Source organism: Drosophila teissieri, chromosome 3L (assembly GCF_016746235.2).
Source record: "Drosophila teissieri strain GT53w chromosome 3L, Prin_Dtei_1.1, whole genome shotgun sequence".
Lineage (NCBI taxonomy): Eukaryota > Metazoa > Arthropoda > Insecta > Diptera > Drosophilidae > Drosophila > Drosophila teissieri.
In genome coordinates this window covers 24,293,917-24,313,869 of record NC_053031.1, presented here as the reverse complement: position 1 = coordinate 24,313,869, position 19,953 = coordinate 24,293,917, and the positions used below count along the sequence as shown (strand labels likewise).

Genomic DNA, 19,953 nt, shown 5'->3' with positions numbered 1-19,953 from the left:
TTTTTTAATATGAATTATTTGTATGAAATATTTATTTTTGAAATGTAATTTCTTTTTTTGGAAATTCTTTATTTTAATTTACAGTAGTAATAATAATTTACTTTGTATACGTTTTTATTATTTACTGTAGTTATTTAGTCAAATTACTAGTATGAAAATTATCCATTCAGTTTATTTATTTTCTTATATTTCATTTTGTTGTTTTTAAAACAGCGCGCCATTATGGGTAGAAAGAAAAGCGCGCCAATTTTGTTTTTGTTTTTTCTTTTAATACGTTTTCTTTTTCTCTTAAAACGTTTGCTTAAAGCTGACTATACGTAGAGCTCCTAGATTTTTTTAAATTTCGCTATATAATTGTATTTATAATCAATTAAAGTCGTTTTGTTGCATTGGTAAAGTACGGAAATATATTACATATTAATAATTATCAATATAAATATAAATATGTAACCAGTAACTAATTCGAGCGGCGATTTTATCAAACGAATATTAAAAAAAACTTCTTTCAAACCATAATAGTTTTGAATCGAAATTGACCAAAACATTAATCAAATTCGTTTCTTAGATCAAAATTGATTTCGGCCCGAAAATCGTCTTCTAGCAGAAGCACGCACACATACACACTATCTCCTTTAATGTTTTTACTCACACAAGCAAGACAATTCAATTTTTAGATTTTTACGCTCTCAATTTTAAGCGAGCGAAAAGAGAGCAATTTTGGTCGTCACCAAAAAAGTGGCTGCATAGTGCAAAACCAATGTATGGCCGTTACGCATCTTGTTATTATAATGTCTTTGGTTTAATATTCTTTATTGCTTTATTCTGTGTAACAAAATGGAACCAATCATGCTTTCGTCCGTATGAAACTCAACAGATAATCATGACATGTGCACTAGTAAAAATTTCTTTTATTTAGTTAGTTAGTGCAAGTTTAGTGCAAGTAACGTGCAAGTAACGTCTTCAAACACAGAAATTTGGAGTAAATTGCCTGCGAAGAGGGTAGTTTTACAACTGTTTTTATTTTGCAACTGTTTGGTCTTAATAAAGTCACTTTAAAACTTAAGTACTCTATTTGCCGAATAAGGTATTAACACTGGTTTATGTTAAAGAAAATATCTGCTTGCATTAGGGTTACTTTAACTTGATCTAGTCTTCCCATAGCCTGATAGTCTTCACTGGGGCTAATAAAACGTCTTCTACATATATAATTCTAGAAATTTTCTGGTAAATGGGAATTTGATGAATAACCCTCGCCATATGTAAACTATTTTTTCTTGATGGCTTTCCTCATACTAACTATCATTTGAATAGCAATAAGTGGTAAGCGGTGTTCTATTTGACCAGCAAAATGGAAACTACTAATGCTCATAGGCGGAAATTTGTCTTATATTGACCTTATCATCTTTAGTTAGGCTGAACGGTATAGAAAAACGGTTATGCGTGTGTGCGGGATGCCCTCAATCAATGATTTCAAATATTTGTTCAACACTTCAGTTAACCTTTTCTTTTTAAATTCATTTTATCATTATTCAGAGGAGCTTCGTAAGCCGATTCAGCCTCACCAACAGAGCAAAACCCTTTAGCGGTGTTTCACGGAAGTAGCTGATTAGTTTTGGACAGTTTCACTTAGCTTTAAAATCCAGCATGCGTTCGATGCGACCATATTACATTACATTGTGGGCTTTAAAGTGAGAGTGGCAAAAAAAAAATCAGCCCAAAATCTTGCAAGCAACGCCGGCACGTGAACAGCAGCATAGTAATGATGTAATTACCGAAATTTAACCCTGAAGTGGTGTGCAACTACGGCTACTACTACTAATAATATAATTTTATTGAAGCAACTGCATGGAGGGAAGTGCATTCCAGTGGCTTACGCAAATTTCGTATCACGGAATGACTTAGAAAGAGTTCCAGGACTTATTTCTCCAGCGCTTCGAAACCGAAGAGACGCCGTGCGTAATGTTTTTGAACTTACTCAATAGCCGCCCGACTATTTACGCGAGTCGGTTGGTGACAACGCTGACTACGAAGTGGGCGAAATATTGGCAGAGCCAATGGAAAGTTTGCTGCAACGAGGTGAGGTCTATCCAATTCGTTTTGACACTGGCGCAGAGTGCCCCCTGATTAAGAATAAAATTAGTAATAAGATATCTGGTAAACGCATAAACAATATTGTAATGATAAGAGGCATTGGTGGTGGCAGTGTGTGTAGTACATTGCAAGTCTTGAGCGAAGTCACCATTAATGAAAATACTACGGAAATATTATTTCATGTCGTTTCGAATGACCAATTGAAGAGTGATATTTTGATAGGGAGAGAAATAGTTCAGTTACTGAGCGATCGTTTACTATGTCCGGCATGGATACTAAATTGACCGTAGATTTGTTTATGTTTTCGGACACTTTAAGACTTCGGTTCCGAAACTAATTTTATAAAGGGGACTTTATTGAATAGAAAATTCGAGCATGCTTGGTATACAAGTTAACAAGAAACACCAGTAACAGCTGTGTGCGACGAAAGACACACTAAGGTTTACTTCGTAAATTAGTCACTTCTAAACACACAGCCGAAGAATAAAGGCTTATCATCGTAATCGAGTCTTTTATTTAAAATAACCGCTGTGAATATCAAGTCGGAGCTACGACCCTGCTACCGGCTTATTCCAGTTGGTAACCTGAGCTATAGTCACCGATCGTGGCTACTACCTGGACCCGATCCGCACTCTGTACCACACCACAGCTACAGAGGCGACAACGAGGTGACTGTGTTGTGGGCAGCACCGTGTCGCAACACCCATGAAGCAATCCCCTGAGCAGCGCCGTGCAACGGGGACACCTCCTGCAGCAAACGGCGCATTCATAATTAAATCATATATGGCGCCCAACCAAGTCGACGACAAGATCACATAATCTGGAAGGCACGAGCTAAATAAAACCCATTTGAATTGGCAAGCTAGGACGGACTTTTCTGGGCAGAAGAGAAGGCGACAAACGCAACAACAAAACACGGAAAAGAAGAAGGAAAACTATTAAAGATTCATGTGAATCTTTTATGAATTACCAAAAGAAATGAAAAGGAAACGTAATAAAATAATGCAATTAAATGTTAAAATCACAGTTAAGAGATTTATTTTGGAAACAGTGTCGTCACTAATTTTAGGTAATTGCAATTTAAGTAATTTTTACTTTGCATGGAAAGTACAGTTTTCAGCGGACGACTAGTCGCATGCTTATCTCTCGGTCCCGGTGTTTTTTCCAAATAGTAAAATCTGATACACGTGCAAGAATACGGTGAATAGATAAGCGCTTAGCTTAGCGCCTAGTGTATGTACGTGTGTGTGTGTTTAGGTAAAAAAAAAATAGATAGTTAGACCGGTGGCGGGCGTTCAGCGTCGTGTGCAAATTCAGACAGAATTTTGGCCTCTCCTCCATTATCCTTCTCCCCGTTGTATGCGCTGCACAAAAACGACCGAGCGATCAGCTGATCGCCGCACTCCCGCACATTGAGACAAGCAGCAAACTGAATACATATTTCACGTATTTCCTACTATTTTAGGTTAACCCTTGTGAAACCTGTTTTAGAATCTCCTTCGGGTCAACAGTGCAACTTCAAATAATGCACAATAATAATTTGGCAAGAGTGACGGCAGTCAAGTTACTTTTAATATATATTGTTTTACAAAATTTGAAAAATTTGATGAATTTACAATAAAATAAGATTTAATGTTTGACTAACCATGGTTGCGTGGGCATTTATACGAGCCTGAATTTTTGGGAGTTTCTACCACAACTTATTAGCCTATAAAACCATCTTTTAGGTGGCTTTACCGAATATTGTCCTTGTGGACCACCCTCCCTTGAATAAGGACCGTTGTCCCTATATCAGCATCGACCCTATTCTCGACATACAGAGGCGTAAGTTAATCCCCCAGTCTCTTGTTGATCTTAACTCACACCCCTGTCAAATACTCTATTCTGCCTAGTCGGATTATTCCGATCAAACTGATCCTGCTGTGTGATCTATTCGTGACAGAGTAAAGTGACCTGATATACTCTATAGTCACCTGAAGGAATAATTGAGTAACATCTTCTATTTCCTTTCCAGACACCCGGCAATCTCTATAAGAGTACTGTGAACCTTTCCACCTTACCATTGGACGTTCTGTGTAAAGTTGGGGCATTTGCTATTTCAATATCGTATTGATTTTTTACCATGGATCGTATTGTTTCGGAGTTAAGCGATGCCTCGTTATCACAATATTTAACATTAGGAAAAAGGTTGACCAGCTGAAGGATTGGGACCTTTAGCGAACTTGCTAAATTTATCAACAGCCGTGAGGAAGTACTTTCCCCCTGTTGAGAAGATGTCTATATAGCATCTCCCCAACCTGCGTTGGTATTGGGGTTATACCTAATTCCTGTTTTACTGGCTGCCTTATTTACTTTGCTTTTTGGCAAACCCTGCAGCTTAAAACCCTGCAGCATGCCGACGGCACTCTGACGGCCCTGGATTGGGACGACGAGGTTCCTAATGCTCTTGCGGAACGGTGGCATGCATTTCGGGACAGCTTGCTAAGGATCGACGGTATAAGCATACAGCGGTGTATTCATTATGCTCCTGGATCCATAGTTCAAGCTCAGCTTCACGCGTTCTGTGACGGGTCTTCCACATCCTACGACCTATCTAAGGATCGAGCATGAGGGCGGAACGTGCTACACCTCGCTGTTGACTGCAAAATCAAAGGTTACTCCTACTAAACCTTTACCCATACCTCGAACGGAGCTGAGTGGTGCAGTACTGGCGGTCAAATTGGTCAAATGGCTGACCACGGCTAACTAGCTAAAGGACATTCCCATCCAGACCTTTTATTGGACAGATGATACAATTCTGCTGCATTGGCTGCACGGGGACATCAATAGATGGAAGACTTTCGTAGCTAACAGGGTAGCCTTCATCCTGGATCACTCCTCACCATCTCAATAGAGACATGTCAGGACTAGCGAGAATCCAGCGGACTGTGCGACAAGAGGCCTCCGAAAGAGCTGAAGGACTTTGACTTGTGGTGAGGTGACTGGCCTTCGACAGAGATCGGACAGGTCGACATGAGTGATGCCGCGCCAGAGGCAAAGGCGGACAAAGTTCGCGTTCACCACGCAGTCCCAAGGTCATCGCTTCTGGAACGTTTTTCGAGTTTTAGCCAGGTGGTACGAGTCATAGCATATATATTTTGGTTCATACCCAATTCTATCAGGAAAGGAGAAAGGTGTACTGGTTCCCTAAGCATTCAGGAGCTGGACTATGCTCTGTTCGCTATCGTACGCATCGTTCAAAGAGAGTCTTTCTCGTCCGAGCTGACAGCAGTAAAAAACGATAAAAGACGGCCTCCCAAAAGTAAGCTCTTAAGCTTAATACCGAGCTTGGTAGAACCGCTCGCGAGTGTGTGCCAAAGCACCTCCGTGCAAAGTCAAAACGAGCAAGATGCATCTTGCGAGTAAGGGGGCGATTGCGCCATTCTGGGTTGTCCCACGAGCGTCGTCATCCAATGATCCTTCCAAGTTCGCATCATTTTACGCAGCTAGTAATACGGTACTCGCACGTTTTGACTTTGCACGGAGGAGCTTTGGCACACACTCGCCAGCGGTTCTGGATACTGACAGGAAGACGAGCCGTCCCAGCAGTTGTACGGAAAGGTGTGAGGTGCTTTCAAACCAGGCCAATCGCTTCGACACAGCTCATGGGAGCTCATGAAGCGGCACTTCATCGAGTGAACCCCCCTAGTAGACCGTTCCTGGCGACTGGAGTTGACTATAGAGCTGAAGCCCGCACGCTTGCGAGGGTCAAGCTTTTATAAAGGATACATCCCCGTTTTCATGCAACAAAGGCTGTGCACTTAGAAGCGGTCAGGCCTCACGGCAGAGCTTTTTCTTCTAACTCTGGACAGATTCACCGGTCGACGAGGAATGGTTCAGCATCTCTACAGTGACAACGGAACTAACTTTGTGGGCGCGGACAATTTAATGCAGGCGTTTTACTGCAGGCTCAAGGATGATTTCGAGAAGTTCATAGCTCCCAAGCTTGCTTCAAAGCGGACCTGGTACTTCATTTTTGATTGGGACTCCATGCTGGCGCCTTTGGAATATCGACCACAATCCAAGTCCTTCGTGGAGAAGTTTCTCATTCATCAAACCATGATACGACATTTTTGGAAGGCCTGAAGTCGAGACTGGCTAGCTCATCTGCAGCAGAGACCCAAGTAATGCCAGGAGGCTGAAGGTTTTCAGCTCAACGACCTGGTCATCATCAAGAATGACAGATTTCCGCCGTCACAATGGGTCGTATAGTTGCAACCAGGGACTGATGCGTTAGTCGGAGTAGTAACGCTTAAAACCAAGCAGGGTCATTTAAAACGGTCAGTGTCGAAACTGTGTCCGCTTCCAATCCGTTCTTAAGCGCTCTCACTTACACACCTCAATCTTAATAAATTATTTCTTGCGCACACTTCTTGTATCATTTTCTCCAAGCTAGATTCTACCCCACCTGCCAGGATTGACCGGACAAGCGAGATTTTTCATGCTACGTTTAGCATTGGCGGGCGGCATGTTCAGTTTGCTGCTTGTCCCAATGTGCGGGAGAGCGGCGATCAGCTGATCGCTCGCTCGTTTCTGGGCAGCGCATACGACGAGAATGCGCACAGTGGCGCATTAGATACAGATACTGAATTTTAAGCTAATTGTTGATGACAACGGATCGTTGCGTGGGTATCGCATTCGACAGGTAATAGTTCAAAAGGGTTGAATACAAAAAATAATTCAAATCGGTTCAGTATTTTAGAAGTTACACGTGTTCAAAGTTGAACCTTTTTTGGGTTGCAAAAGAATCAGGTATTTTTTGTAGAAAATTCGGACTTTGCGGTCGATTTTTAGGTAAAATATGTAACCGACCGGCTTGGTTATGGTCTCTATGGAAAGGGTCATATTCCTGCAAGTGCAGGAATACCTGTTTTACCGAATTTCAAATATTTTTTAACTTTGATGGAAAAAAAATCGATTACCAACTATTTCCAGGGTTTGGGAAAAGGTCTCCCGACGTCCCACCCCGAATTTCCCAAGCAAAAGATACTTTGAACTCAGCGTAAAAAACGCGCGGCTTAGTGCAAATTCTGCTACAAGCGCAGTCGCTGAGCAGTACGAAATTGTATGGCGGGCATACATTTTTTCCTGTATTGGCGGCTTGTTTTTCAATCCCTGACTTGTAATGATTTTAAATTAATGTATAATGATTAATTATTCTTCAAAAATATTAAATGAAGTAAAATTTAATGATTATTTTGAACAAAAAGTGCAGAAAAAAGGTAAAAATGATAAAACAATTGACAAAATAAAAATTTGTTCCTTCAAAATTTATTTATTTTTTGTTTTTAAAACAATAAATATGTCCCATATTAGCATTTTCAGAGAAAACATATGAAAAGAATTTGTCGAAATTGGATAAAAATTGAGAAAACTGCCCCAAAAACATTAATTTTCGAGTATAAAATCTACTATTTATCACACCATATAGTATGACCATTAAATCGAAAGGTACTAAAATTATCTATCATTAAAAAAAAAAAAAAATATCTCAACTGGTTAAAGAGTTATGATTTTTGTAACCCTAATGTATCTAAGGCGCCACTGTGCGACGGTAGTTGTCGGAATACAGGCGTTGATGATATTCAGGACCCTCGGAGCGCTCGTAATCGTATCCGAAGAACACACCGCGCCTAAACAGTGGCTCCCAGGCAGGATGGTCACATCTGAAGCAGGAGGGGACGTTATTGTCAGGGCCGTCGATCTTAGACGCAGCGATGGAACGGCTTTCGTTACCAGTGGCTCGAAGCGTTACGGCATTTAACAAGGACGCTGCTGTTATAGTAAAAAATATCTAAAATTTTAGGAAGTTTAGAATGATTTAGTTTGGGGCGAATGCAGAAGCATGAAAATCAAATTCGTTGACATTTTTTTCGATCGTTCTGCTTTATAAATAAGTTAGACAATTTCTGTTTATGTTTTTAGAAAAACAATTTTTCATTTTAAGGTACTGTTAATGAATGGTTCTATCAAATGACCAAAAAAAGGAACCAGAAGCGAATATTCGTTGTTTTATTGCACTTGAAAATTACTCAAGCTTTATACAAAATGTTTTCGACTATTTACGTTACGTTATGTTACGTTAAAAGCCTTGAAATATTTAAAAGATTCAAGTTTCTCGACTATTACCTACTCGTAACTCAGCAATTTGGCTTGCGATGAGAATATAATTTTACAATATAAAAAAATTCATGATAAGTAATACAAACAAGAACAAACGATATAGTCGAGTTCCCCGACTATCAGATACCCGTTACTCAGTAGTGGAAGTGCAATGGAGAAATTTCAGCACTCACAGTTTTTTGCGGTTTGTGGGCGATAGAGTGGGTGTGGCACTTTTTTTTGTCAAATCGAGAGAAATTTACAAGACTACCAAAAATGTAAAAAAAAAAATATCCAAATATTTTTCAAAAATGTGGGCGTGGCAGTTTTAAGCGGCTTGTAGGCGTGGAAAACATTTATTGGCCAATCTATAGAAATTTGCAAGACTAATAAAAAAATGGAAAAATATAAAATCCTTTTTTAAAAAAGTGGGCGGGGTGGTAGCTTTGGTCGGTTTGTGGGCGGTAGAATGCGCGTGGCAAAACGTTTCTTTGCAAATCTATAGAAATTTACAAGACTAACAAAAAATTGAATAAATATCAAAACCTTTTTTAAAAGTGTGGCTTGGGAGTTTTGGGCGGTTTGTTGGCATAAGAGTGGGCGTGGCAACATGGGTCAACAAACTTGCGCTGCGTCTATGTCTCTGGATGTCTCAACTTTCTAGCTTTTAAAGTTACTGAGATCTCGACATTCATACGGACGGACAGGCAGACGGACAAACAAACGGACATGGTCAGAGCGAAATGGCTATTAATCCTGATCAAGAATATATTTACTTTATATGGTCGGAAAAGCTTTCTTCTGCCTGTTGCATACTTTTCAACGAATCTAGTATACCCCTTTACTCTACGAGTAACGAGTATAAAAATTTAACTTACTTTTAAAACATATTCTAATCAACAATAGATGTATACTTTTTTGTACTGTTCTCTAAAAATAATATCGGAATAACGGCCACTAAAAACAATCTTAAGATCTATAAGTATTCAGTTCGATATTAGAAATAAACTATTAAAAATTATAAATCTTATCTGACCTACAGAGGTGATCAACTTAAAAAGTAATGAGACTTATTAAAGACATATTAAATTTAAAAAAGGGCTTCTGTTTACTCACTTATTATAAAGAACAATATCCGGTCTCCATATATGATCTGAAGGAACATGCAGCATATGAACTCCACCATATTCTTTTGGTTCCCATCGCAGTTTGTAATCATACCATGACTGTCAAAAAGAAAATTAAAATGCATGTCTATTATTTCTTGGTCTGGACAAAATGAGGAAGTGAAGAGCTTAAAATTATTTTTGATTCAAATAAAAAAATAATACAATTTTTATATTTATTTAAAGGTACGAGACTTGATGAAACATATAACTGGTAGAAATATACTATAAAGTATATTTATTTTTGATCTGGATCGCGATGGCATTGTGAAATGCTCACATCAGGATCGCTGAAACTCTATTAATCGATAGTGCCAACAGTTGTATTTTCCGAGTGGGTTCGGACATCACCTGAACAAGAAAGGCAGTTTAGAGGATGTTCTATTTTTTTTGTTTGATTATTAATCATTTTTGCTGATCAACTTTGAACGAAGTATCGTAATCATTATATAAAAGGGACAAAAATTACTATAAAATATTTAATTTAAAAGGTAAAGGAGGAGTGTTATTGGAAGTATTCTCAACAGAATCAAACCGATTGTAAAATACCATATAAAGTATATATATTTTTGATCAGGATCAATAGCCGAGTCGATCTGGCCATGTCCGTCCGTCTATCTGTCCGTATGAACGTCGAGATCTCAGGAAATATTAAAGCTAAAAAGTTGAGATTGAGCATGAGGACTCCAAGGACATAGACGCAGCGCAAGATTGTTGATTCATGTTGCCACGCCCACTCTAACGCCCACAAACCGCCTAAAACTGCAAGGCCCACACTTTTTAAAAATGTTTTGATATTTTTTCATTTTTGTGTTAGTCATGTTCTAAACTTGCGCTGCTTCTATGCCTTTGGAGTCTGTATGCTGAATCTCAACGTTCTAGCTTTTATAGTTCCTGAGATCTCGACGTTCATTACGAACTACACTAACGCGGAAACATGAAAAATTAACAAAGGAATACGGAAATAACATATCTCTTCAACAACGTCACAGAGAATATGCATTGAATAAGTTATTTTATTACACTGAAAACAAGTTAAATGTGTATTATAATGTATAATGTCGCATACCCTGCACCATAAAATTATCCAAACATTTTCTATGCTCCATGCAATATCGTAATCCTTTGGCCATATGCAAGTTAACACGAGCAAGTCAGAGGGGTGCGACGACCCGCCGAAATGCCATCCAAGACCGGATGGACCAACAATAACATCGGCGACGCTGAGCCAGCCCAGTAACGCATTTCGCTTTAGCGAAAGCGATGTGCAAGGGTCAGCGTAATGCGAGGCGGGCATGTGCGCGCTGGGTGACCGTCGAAGGCACGGAACTCCAGACGGCACGAGGCGCTGACTAAGCGCTCTGCTGGGACCGCCTCCAACCGAAGACTTGGCGGCCTTAATAAATTTGATTTGCATTTAGTTCGTAAGATACCAGAATTCAGAGCAGTTGGCTCTAATAAAAAGAACCATTCAATACAAACGTATTTGGTTTAATTGACGCCCAACGCGCTTAAGTGTCGTAAAACCGTAAAATCCGTAGTAAAAAGATCTAGAAATCAAGGTCTCGTAATCGGGTTTTCTTTGAAAACACTTCGAACTCGCGCGCTGCACAATAATAGTGAACAGCAACAAACAAACAAAATTATCTAATACAAAAACAAAACAACGCTGCACAAGCAACAGTGAAAACCGCTGCATATCAACAGTAAACAGCTAAATCAACGACAGCCAGAGGATAAACGGATCAACCAGCTACCGTCTTCGATGCATTTTTATTATACCAGTATACCAATATAACATGTAAGTGAGATCTTTATTTTCAATTTACCTCTTTTAACGTCAACCAGACATGTGTTCCAATTTTTGAAAAAAATACACATAATAAGTAACGAAATAAAACAAAAAAAAGAGTGATTGCAATGAAAAGTTCAGGTATAGCGATTTTCATTTACAAATTTTTTAAAAAACAAATGATGAAGAAGGAAAATTAAGCTCTTTCTCATACAAATTATAAAAAAAAAAAAATTTAAAAAGTATCATTGTCCGATGTATAGAACCAGTAACGAAAACAACGACAGTGACGAAGACTTAATACAGAGCTATAAAGACATAAGAAATAATAGCCATCAAGGGGGTTACATTGACGGTACTGAGACCGACGAAGATATAGAATTAAGTAACTTAATTGACGGCTTTACAGACAAAGTAAAAATGGTTAACGACCAGGAATTTCAAAATCAACATCAGGACCTTCAACAAGAGGCAACAGCAACACAAGAACAGGCGAAAACCTCAGGTACCATTAGTAATAAAGATGTAATTAGACTCATGGAAGCGGCCGTAAATGGCACACTTGAGCATCAACAAAAAATATTTTCAGAAAAGCTTAAAGAGGTTGAGAATAGGCAGAGAGTAAATGAGGGTGGACCCCTAGTGGTATACGAGCAAATACCACATAACTCAGCTATCTCTTGTAATGAACCGCTAGACTTGGTAAAGTCCATACCAAGTTTTGACGGAAAACAAGATGAGTATGTGGCATGGCGAACCGCAGCAGTTAACGCCTACGAAATCTACAAACCATATTTGGGTAGCTCTAGAACCTACCAGGCCGTAGGAATCATACGTAACAAGGTAATAGGCCCCGCGGGAGTAATGCTTACGTCACATAATACAGTACTAAATTTCGATGCTATAATAGCTAGAATGGACTGCGCTTATGCAGAACAAACTCCAATCGAGGTAACGCAACAACAAATGGTTACTATGCGTCAGGGAGAACTTCCCCTAATGACTTTTTATAATGAGATTGAGAGAAAGCTAACTCTTATTATTAGTAAGACTTTGTTGTCTTATGACACAAATACTGCCGCTATCTTAAATAATAGATCACGGCAGGACGCTTTGAACGCTTTTGTGACCGGGTTAAAAAAATCAGTCCGACATGTAGTTCTCTCAGCTGCGCCCAAAGATTTGCCATCAGCATTGGCTGTGGCTCAACGGGCAGAGTCTTGCAATGAACGAGCCTGGTTCGTTGCAAGCTTTAATAAAAATTTAGAAGACAAATCTTACAATTCAGAAAACCGTCGCCAGGGTAACCGTTTTCATAACACCTCACAAGGTAATAACCACAACAACTCCCAGGGTGTTTTCCAGAGAAACCAAAACAATAATGCACCGGGCACTAGTAACCAAACTAGAGGCTCTCAATTTTCTAAAAACCAAGGACATAAAGGCCAAACGCAACAGAACAGTGAATCAAATAATCCTCGTAAAAGCTATTCTCAAAATCTAGGTCCTGAACCAATGGACGTTGATCCCACATCACGTTCTAAATTTAGGGGCGAGCAGACAGCTCGCAGTCGTCAATGGTTGAACCATACGACCCAAGAGCAGTCAAATGACCAGGAGTATAGGGTAAAGTCATCCTACGAAGCAGCGGAAATCGAGGCAGATAACACGTCCGATTCCGAATCATGTAATTTTTTAGGGGAACGTCCCTGCTCCCGTACATAATTCGTACGATAGCGGGGCGGGAAATCAGGTTACTGTTAGATACAGGAGCCTCCAAAAATTACATAAAACCTTTATCTGAATTAAAACACTTCAAACCGGTGGAAACACCATTTTAAGTTACATCAATCCATGGGCACACAAAAATAAAACAAAAGTGTCTGATCCATCTATTCAATGTTAAGTCATACTTTTTCTTGTTAAACAACCTGAACGGATATGACGGAATTGTTGGACTGGATGTACTAAAAAGGGTCAATGCAAAAATTGATCTAACAAAAAACATCATTGAGCATGATCATGGTACAGAGCAGATTTTTTACTCAAAATGCAGAAATGTAAACTTTATTAACATCAATGACGTGGACGTGCCAAACGCCGTCAACGAAGATTTTAAAAAGATGATCAAAAACACATCAAAAGCCTTTGCGGACCCAAACGAGTCCCTCCCCTTTAATATAATTACGGTCGCCACGATCCGCACTGACGGGGAACCTGTATATTCAAAACTTTACCCATATCCGATGGGTGTAGCCGATTTCGTCAATTCGGAAGTTAAACAACTTCTAGCAGACGGAATAATAAGACCATCCCGGTCGCCTTACAATAACCCAATTTGGGTTGTTGATAAGAAGGGTTTTGACGAAGAAGGTCATAGGAAGAAACGTCTCGTTATTGACTTCAGAAAACCGAATCAGAAAACAATTGATGACAAGTATCCTATACCATCCATATCGACCATACTGTCGAACGTCGATGACGTAATCTTTTTCTCCCAAACAATGGAGAGTCATGTCAACGATATAAACACGGTCCTAAAAACTTTGTGCGATGCAGGCATGAGAGTGTCTGTAGAAAAATCTATGTTCTTTAAGGAGAACGTAGAATATTTGGGATTCATAGTGTCCCGAGGGGGAATTAAAACTTCGCCTGGAAAGGTTAAGGCTATAAAAGAATTTTAACCTCCATCAACACTGTTCAGTCTCAGGTCATTTCTGGGACTGGCCAGTTATTATAGATGTTTCATAAAGGCATCGCAAGACCTCTGACGAATATTCTAAAAGGTGACAATGGAAAAATTGGTGCAAACCACTCAAAGAAAGTCAAACTAGAGCTGACCAACGAGCAGCGAAAATCATTTGAAAAACTTAGAAACATCCTGGAGTCTGAGGATGTCATGTTGGCATACCCAGATTTCACTCAGCCATTTGACTTGACCACTGACGCCTCTGGAAGCGGCCTAGGGGCTGTTCTTTCACAGAAAGGTCGTCCAATCACCATGATCTCTCGCACGTTACGCGGAACCGAGATTTCAATGGCAACAAATGAACGAGAACTACTAGCAATAGTATGGGCACTCCAAAATCTCAGAAGCTATTTATATGGCGTAAAGAAGTTAAACATCTTCACCGACCATCAACCACTGACCGGTTCAATGTCGGATAAAAATCCGAATCCCAGGCTCAAAAGGTGGAAAGCGTTTGTTGATTAACATAACGCACAAGTGTTCTACAAGCCGGGTAAAGAAAACCACGTAGCCGACGCCTTGTCGCGGCAAAACGTAAATGCTTTAGATAATGATACACACTCCGACATCGCTACTATCCACAGCGAGGAGTAGTTGACCTACACTATAGAGTCAACGGAAAAACCTGTAAACTGTTTCAGGAACCAAATAGTGATCGAACAGGCAGATTTCCCGTCTATAAAGTCAATCATCCTTTTTAAACCAAAAACGCGTCACATTGTGCGATTTACAGACCGCACAACACTGCTTCGCTCACTAGAAGATTTAGTAAAAATAGATGTCGTCAATGCAATCCACTGCGAGCTACCTATACTCGCCTTCATTCAGCACGATTTAATCGTCGCTTTTCCTTCGACGACATTTAGACATTGTAAGAGCTTGGTCACCGATATAACAAACAGTACCGAGCAAAGGGAAATTATGACCACGGAACACAATAGAGCCCATAGAGCAGGACAGGAAAACGTAAAACAGGTCCTTCGTGACTACTTTTTTCCCAAAATGGGCCAGCTAGCGGCAGAAATCACCGCAAATTGCAGAACATGTTCCAAAGCAAAATACAATCGTCACCCAGTCCAACAAACCATAGCGGAAACACCAATACCCGGTTATACTGGGGAAATTATCCACATAGATATATTTTCAACTGATCAAAAGCATTTTCTAACTTGTATCGACAAATTTTCAAAATTCGCTATAGTCCAACCAATCGATTCAAGAGCAATCGTAGATATCAAAACTCCGATACTACAACTAATAAATCTGTTCCCTAAAATAAAAACAGTTTACTGCGACAATGAAAGGTCTATCAACTCACAAACCATACGAACCATCCTAGAAAATAGGTATGGTTTTTGTTTTTTTTAATTCCTTCTATTCCACTCGGGAACTTAGGGCTTCTACGAGAGCTTTCCATCTAACTCTATTTTGAGCTGTCTGTTTTGCACTTTCCCATGTAGTGTTAATTTGGGCTAGTTCTTGGTGAGCGGTTCTTCTCCAGGTTGCTCTTGGCCTTCAGGCGAGTAGCTTCCTTGGGGGTTCCAATCTAGTGCCATCCTCACAATGCTACTCGGGTTTCTTCTGAGAGCGTGCCCTATCCACATCCATTTTTTCTTCCTTATTTGTATATGAATCGGGGATTCGTCTGTAACGCGCCACAGTTCTGTGTTGGTTATTCTGTTTGGCCAGAATACCCCACATATGACTCTCAGGCATTTGTTGCTGAAAGCCTGTAGCTTCTGCGTTATTTTCTTCGTGGCGAGCCATGTCTCCAGGTATGGTATACAGGTCTCAAATGCGCCCCCCTTGCACAGCACGTCTAATGGCCAAGTTGAGAGATTTCATAGCACCCTAGCGGAAATCGCAAGGTGCATCAAGATAGATTAAAACATAACCGAGACGACCGACCTCATTCTATTTGCAACAATAGAATATAACAGAACTGTCCACTCGGTTACAAATAAAAAGCCTCATGAAATAGTTCACGCTATTCCACCAGATTTTGCGGGCACAATAAGAGACAAGATCAAAGAGGCTCAAGAGAAAACACTTAGGTACTCAAATGAACTCAAAGACAATAAGCAGTACCAAGTAGGCGAAAAAGTCTGGTTAAAAACCAACAGACGCCTGGGTACCAAATTAACGCCAAGAGGTCATTGAGGCTGATCTGGGCACGACAGTGCTTATTAAAGGGAGGGTGGTCCATAAGGACAACCTTCGTTAAGAGGGTGCCCAATTTAATTTAAAATTTTTTTACATTTTTTTATATTATCACTTTTTTATACTTTAGTGACGTTTGTTACTCTCTATATTTTATATTTTTCGCACTTAGGTTAGGAAACTTGCTACTCCCGTTAGTCCTACTGACAACTCCCTCTTGGACCATAAAACTAAACGAATACTCACACGCTAACCACATACCAATAATGGACGGAGATATTACTTTATGGGACGAGTACGGTTACATGGGACATACAACGAACGTTACATCGTACGAGACTTACGCAGACGAGACGAAACACGCAATGCACTTCTTCGTGAAGGAGCACATGAGACGGGTACTTGAAACGGACTTGGAACGAATAGAGACTCTTCTGGACACACTAAAGGTACGTCACCGACATGCCCTTAGTCTTAATTTCATAGGAACTGCTTTGAAAGCAATAGCGGGGACACCTGACTCTGACGACTGGGACCAGGTGAGGCTTAGACAGGGACAGCTAACGGACTCGGTAAATGGACAGATAGAAATAAACGACAAAATACAATTGCAATTAAACACACTGACCTCATCCATGAACTCTATTTTAAAATCGGACAACTTAGACACAGAACATTTGTACGAGACAATTTTGGCAAAAACCGTGTTGTAATTCAAGAACTTGAAAATTTAATACTTGCAATCGCCCTTTCCAAATTAAACGTAATAAGTCCAATAATCCTGAATGACGTTGACGTAAAGGAGATTGAAAGTAAACATCCCACAAACGTTAGCGTGTCAGATATTTTAGAGGTAGCTAGCATAAAAACTTTTCAAAATCGAGACCTATTGTACTTTTTAATAAAATTTCCGAAACCTTTGTTAACTTGTAGAAAAATAAGAATATTCCCAGTACAGCATGAAAATAGAATCTTAGATTTCGAGGACGGTAGCACGGTCGCGGATTGCGGTACGGAAACCTTTGCGGTCAAGGACTGCAATGTATCAGCGGGCACCACCTTCTGCAGGAGATCGAAAGCGCCAACTTGCGCACAACAACTCATCTCTGGCATGGTCGCCCATTGCAACACCCAGCCTGGACACTTGGACCCAGTCACCATGATCGACGAGGGAATGCTCATCACCAACGATGTAACGATAAATATCACCGACGAAAAGGGAACAAGCCGGATGATATCAGGAACTTACCTGGTATCATATACCGAAAAAATTAAAATAAACGGCACCCTTTACGTCAACAATATCGGAACATCAAAGAAGAAAGCCGCAGTTTCAGCCATGGCTCAAGTAAACGTTCTGAGGCACCTAGAGCGCCTTAGTCTGTCATCAATTCACGGAATGAGCGTTAAAAATCTGCAGCACATCAACCACCTCCAATCCCGACTGCCATCAGGCAACACCTGGATCTTTTGCTCTGTCTCCTCCACAGCCTCAATAACCCTGGTCATCATCTTTCTTATCTACCGTCTGAAAGCCAAACGTCAACAACCATCTAAGACCATTGAATCCGGGGACGACTTCATCTTAAGACAAGGAGGAGTTAACACGAGCAAGTCAGAGGGGTGCGACGACCCGCCGAAATGCCATCCAAGACCGGATGGACCAACAATAACATCGGCGACGCTGAGCCAGCCCAGTAACGCATTTCGCTTTAGCGAAAGCGATGTGCAAGGGTCAGCGTAATGCGAGGCGGGCATGTGCGCGCTGGGTGACCGTCGAAGGCACGGAACTCCAGACGGCACGAGGCGCTGACTAAGCGCTCTGCTGGGACCGCTGCCTCCAACCGAAGACTTGGCGGCCTTAATAAATTTGATTTGCATTTAGTTCGTAAGATACCAGAATTCAGAGCAGTTGGCTCTAATAAAAATAACCATTCAATACAAACGTATTTGGTTTAATTTGCAGATTAGATCTATGTACTCATTTGAAATTAGTCTTGTGGCAAAAATCCACGATGACCTAGTTATACTAGAATAAAATATCGACAACATAATGTCAAACAAACAAGAAAGGCTGAATGTTAAATGACCTAACTAATTCCATTAGAACAGAAAGCTGATAACTTTCAAAACCAGATAAAGCTTAGAAAATAAGGAATGATTAATATCCAATATGCAAAACCAATGGGAAAGAATTAACAATATAATCGGTATTACTAATTATTGGTAGTTTTGAGTAAAGAGGAACTAACAACAACAATATAGTTTGGATAACTATAACCTACTCCCACTTTCAATAAAAGATGTTGTTGGCTTACTAATACATATTTATATTTTATACAATAAAACTATGTATCTTACCTCATCTATCTAATAAAAATAGTTGAGTTCTAGGCAATAAACTTTCTTAATTTCAGGCGATAGCAGTCTCGGTTTTAATATTGTAAAGGAGTTTTGTCAGGTGAGGAGAGATGAAATGAAAGAGAGCAAAATCCTCTCTCGAAGTTGTTGAGTAGCTATAGATTTTTGCTTTGTCTCCTCTTCGATTAAAATATTACCTTGTTGGTGCGAACAGTGGTATACATTAAGTGCAAAGAGGAGAAATAAAGGGGCATGCCTAATAAGTTTTGGGCTATTTAAAGCCCCTTGCTTCCTGAAAGTAAGTATTACTATATTTGTATATTGTGTATATTTGTATCGGTTGAGGGAATGTGTTTATATTTATGTAGTAAGAATGTGAAAAATATATCAATATATATTTATTTTTTTGAAATAAAATTAAATATTTTTTTAAGTATATTTATTATTTATTGTTCACTGTTTTTGCTTAATTTGTAAACTAAGCTACAGAATGGGTATCAGCCATAGCTGCAGTGGCTTTCGGCTGTTATTTATATATATATTTTTTCACATGATATATCCGATATCTCTTTTTCTATGAAATATATATTTTTATATTTCTTATTGGCCCCACTGATATAATGATGTGGAAAGTGAAAGGAAGAAGTGAAAAGCGGAAGGAAATTGAGCGCGGTCAAAAACTATCATAATGAAGTAATTAACAACAGCGCTATATGGCAGTCCATAGTCAGGTCGCCATTTAAAATGTCAAGCAAAGTACTTGATACTTGGTAGACCGCAGATTTTTGTGCGAGAAGCGGATTAGAAGTGTTAGTTGTGTAGAGAAATCCGAAAAATGAACAAGTGAAGAGAACATTGAACCGATGAACTTTGCAAAACCCAACAAAACACTTTATGTTTAAACTTATCCTAATAAAACATTGTTTGATTATATTAATAAATTCCTACAATTTTGGGGGCGGGAATGACTCAATCATAAAGTGCAATACATTTAGACACAACTACATACAAAGATTGCAAATGTCAATTATAGTAAAAAGGCCATTTCCAAAAAAAAAAAACAACGAAAAGCAGCATTTGGCATGTGCGAGTACTAAAGACTACCTAGAAAAGGCGCCAGGGAATCTTTTGTGGAAGAATCGGCTGCAGTTTAAGAGGCAGTGCATAGTAGATCGTCTGAAGGTCAGTCTTTGATCCGGCCAGTCACGGTGAACTGTAAACTTGCATGTATTGGTCAGAAACGGTCAGAGGCGAGCGGAACAAGTTAGGAGCGGGAGCCGAGTACTGGAAGAGCAGAGGCGAGGTGGCGAGGACGCGATGTCTCCAACAGCGAGAAGTCCCAAGCAGCAATGAGTGTCAAACGGCGCACAATGGCGCAAAAGATACAGATACTATACAAAAAACAAATTGATTAAAATCGGTTCAGTATTTTCGAAGTTACACGTGTTCAAAGTTGAACCTTTTTTGGGTTGCAAAAGAAGCAGGTGTTTTTT

The 19,953-nt window shown here is 39.7% G+C and overlaps 1 protein-coding gene across 2 annotated transcripts in view; it reads right to left on the bottom strand.

Moving 5' to 3' along the window:
* LOC122616112 (acetylcholine receptor subunit alpha-like) overlaps positions 1–19,953 on the bottom strand; it is a 171,094-nt gene that overhangs the window by 101,008 nt on the left and 50,133 nt on the right. The window contains exon 3 of one of the 2 annotated variants that reach the window (XM_043791414.1): positions 9,349–9,458. In XM_043791414.1, the coding sequence (XP_043647349.1) occupies positions 9,349–9,458 (110 nt within the window). Of the gene's footprint in view, positions 1–9,348; positions 9,459–19,953 lie in introns of those variants that run through there. The other variant, XM_043791418.1, reaches the window with a different exon arrangement.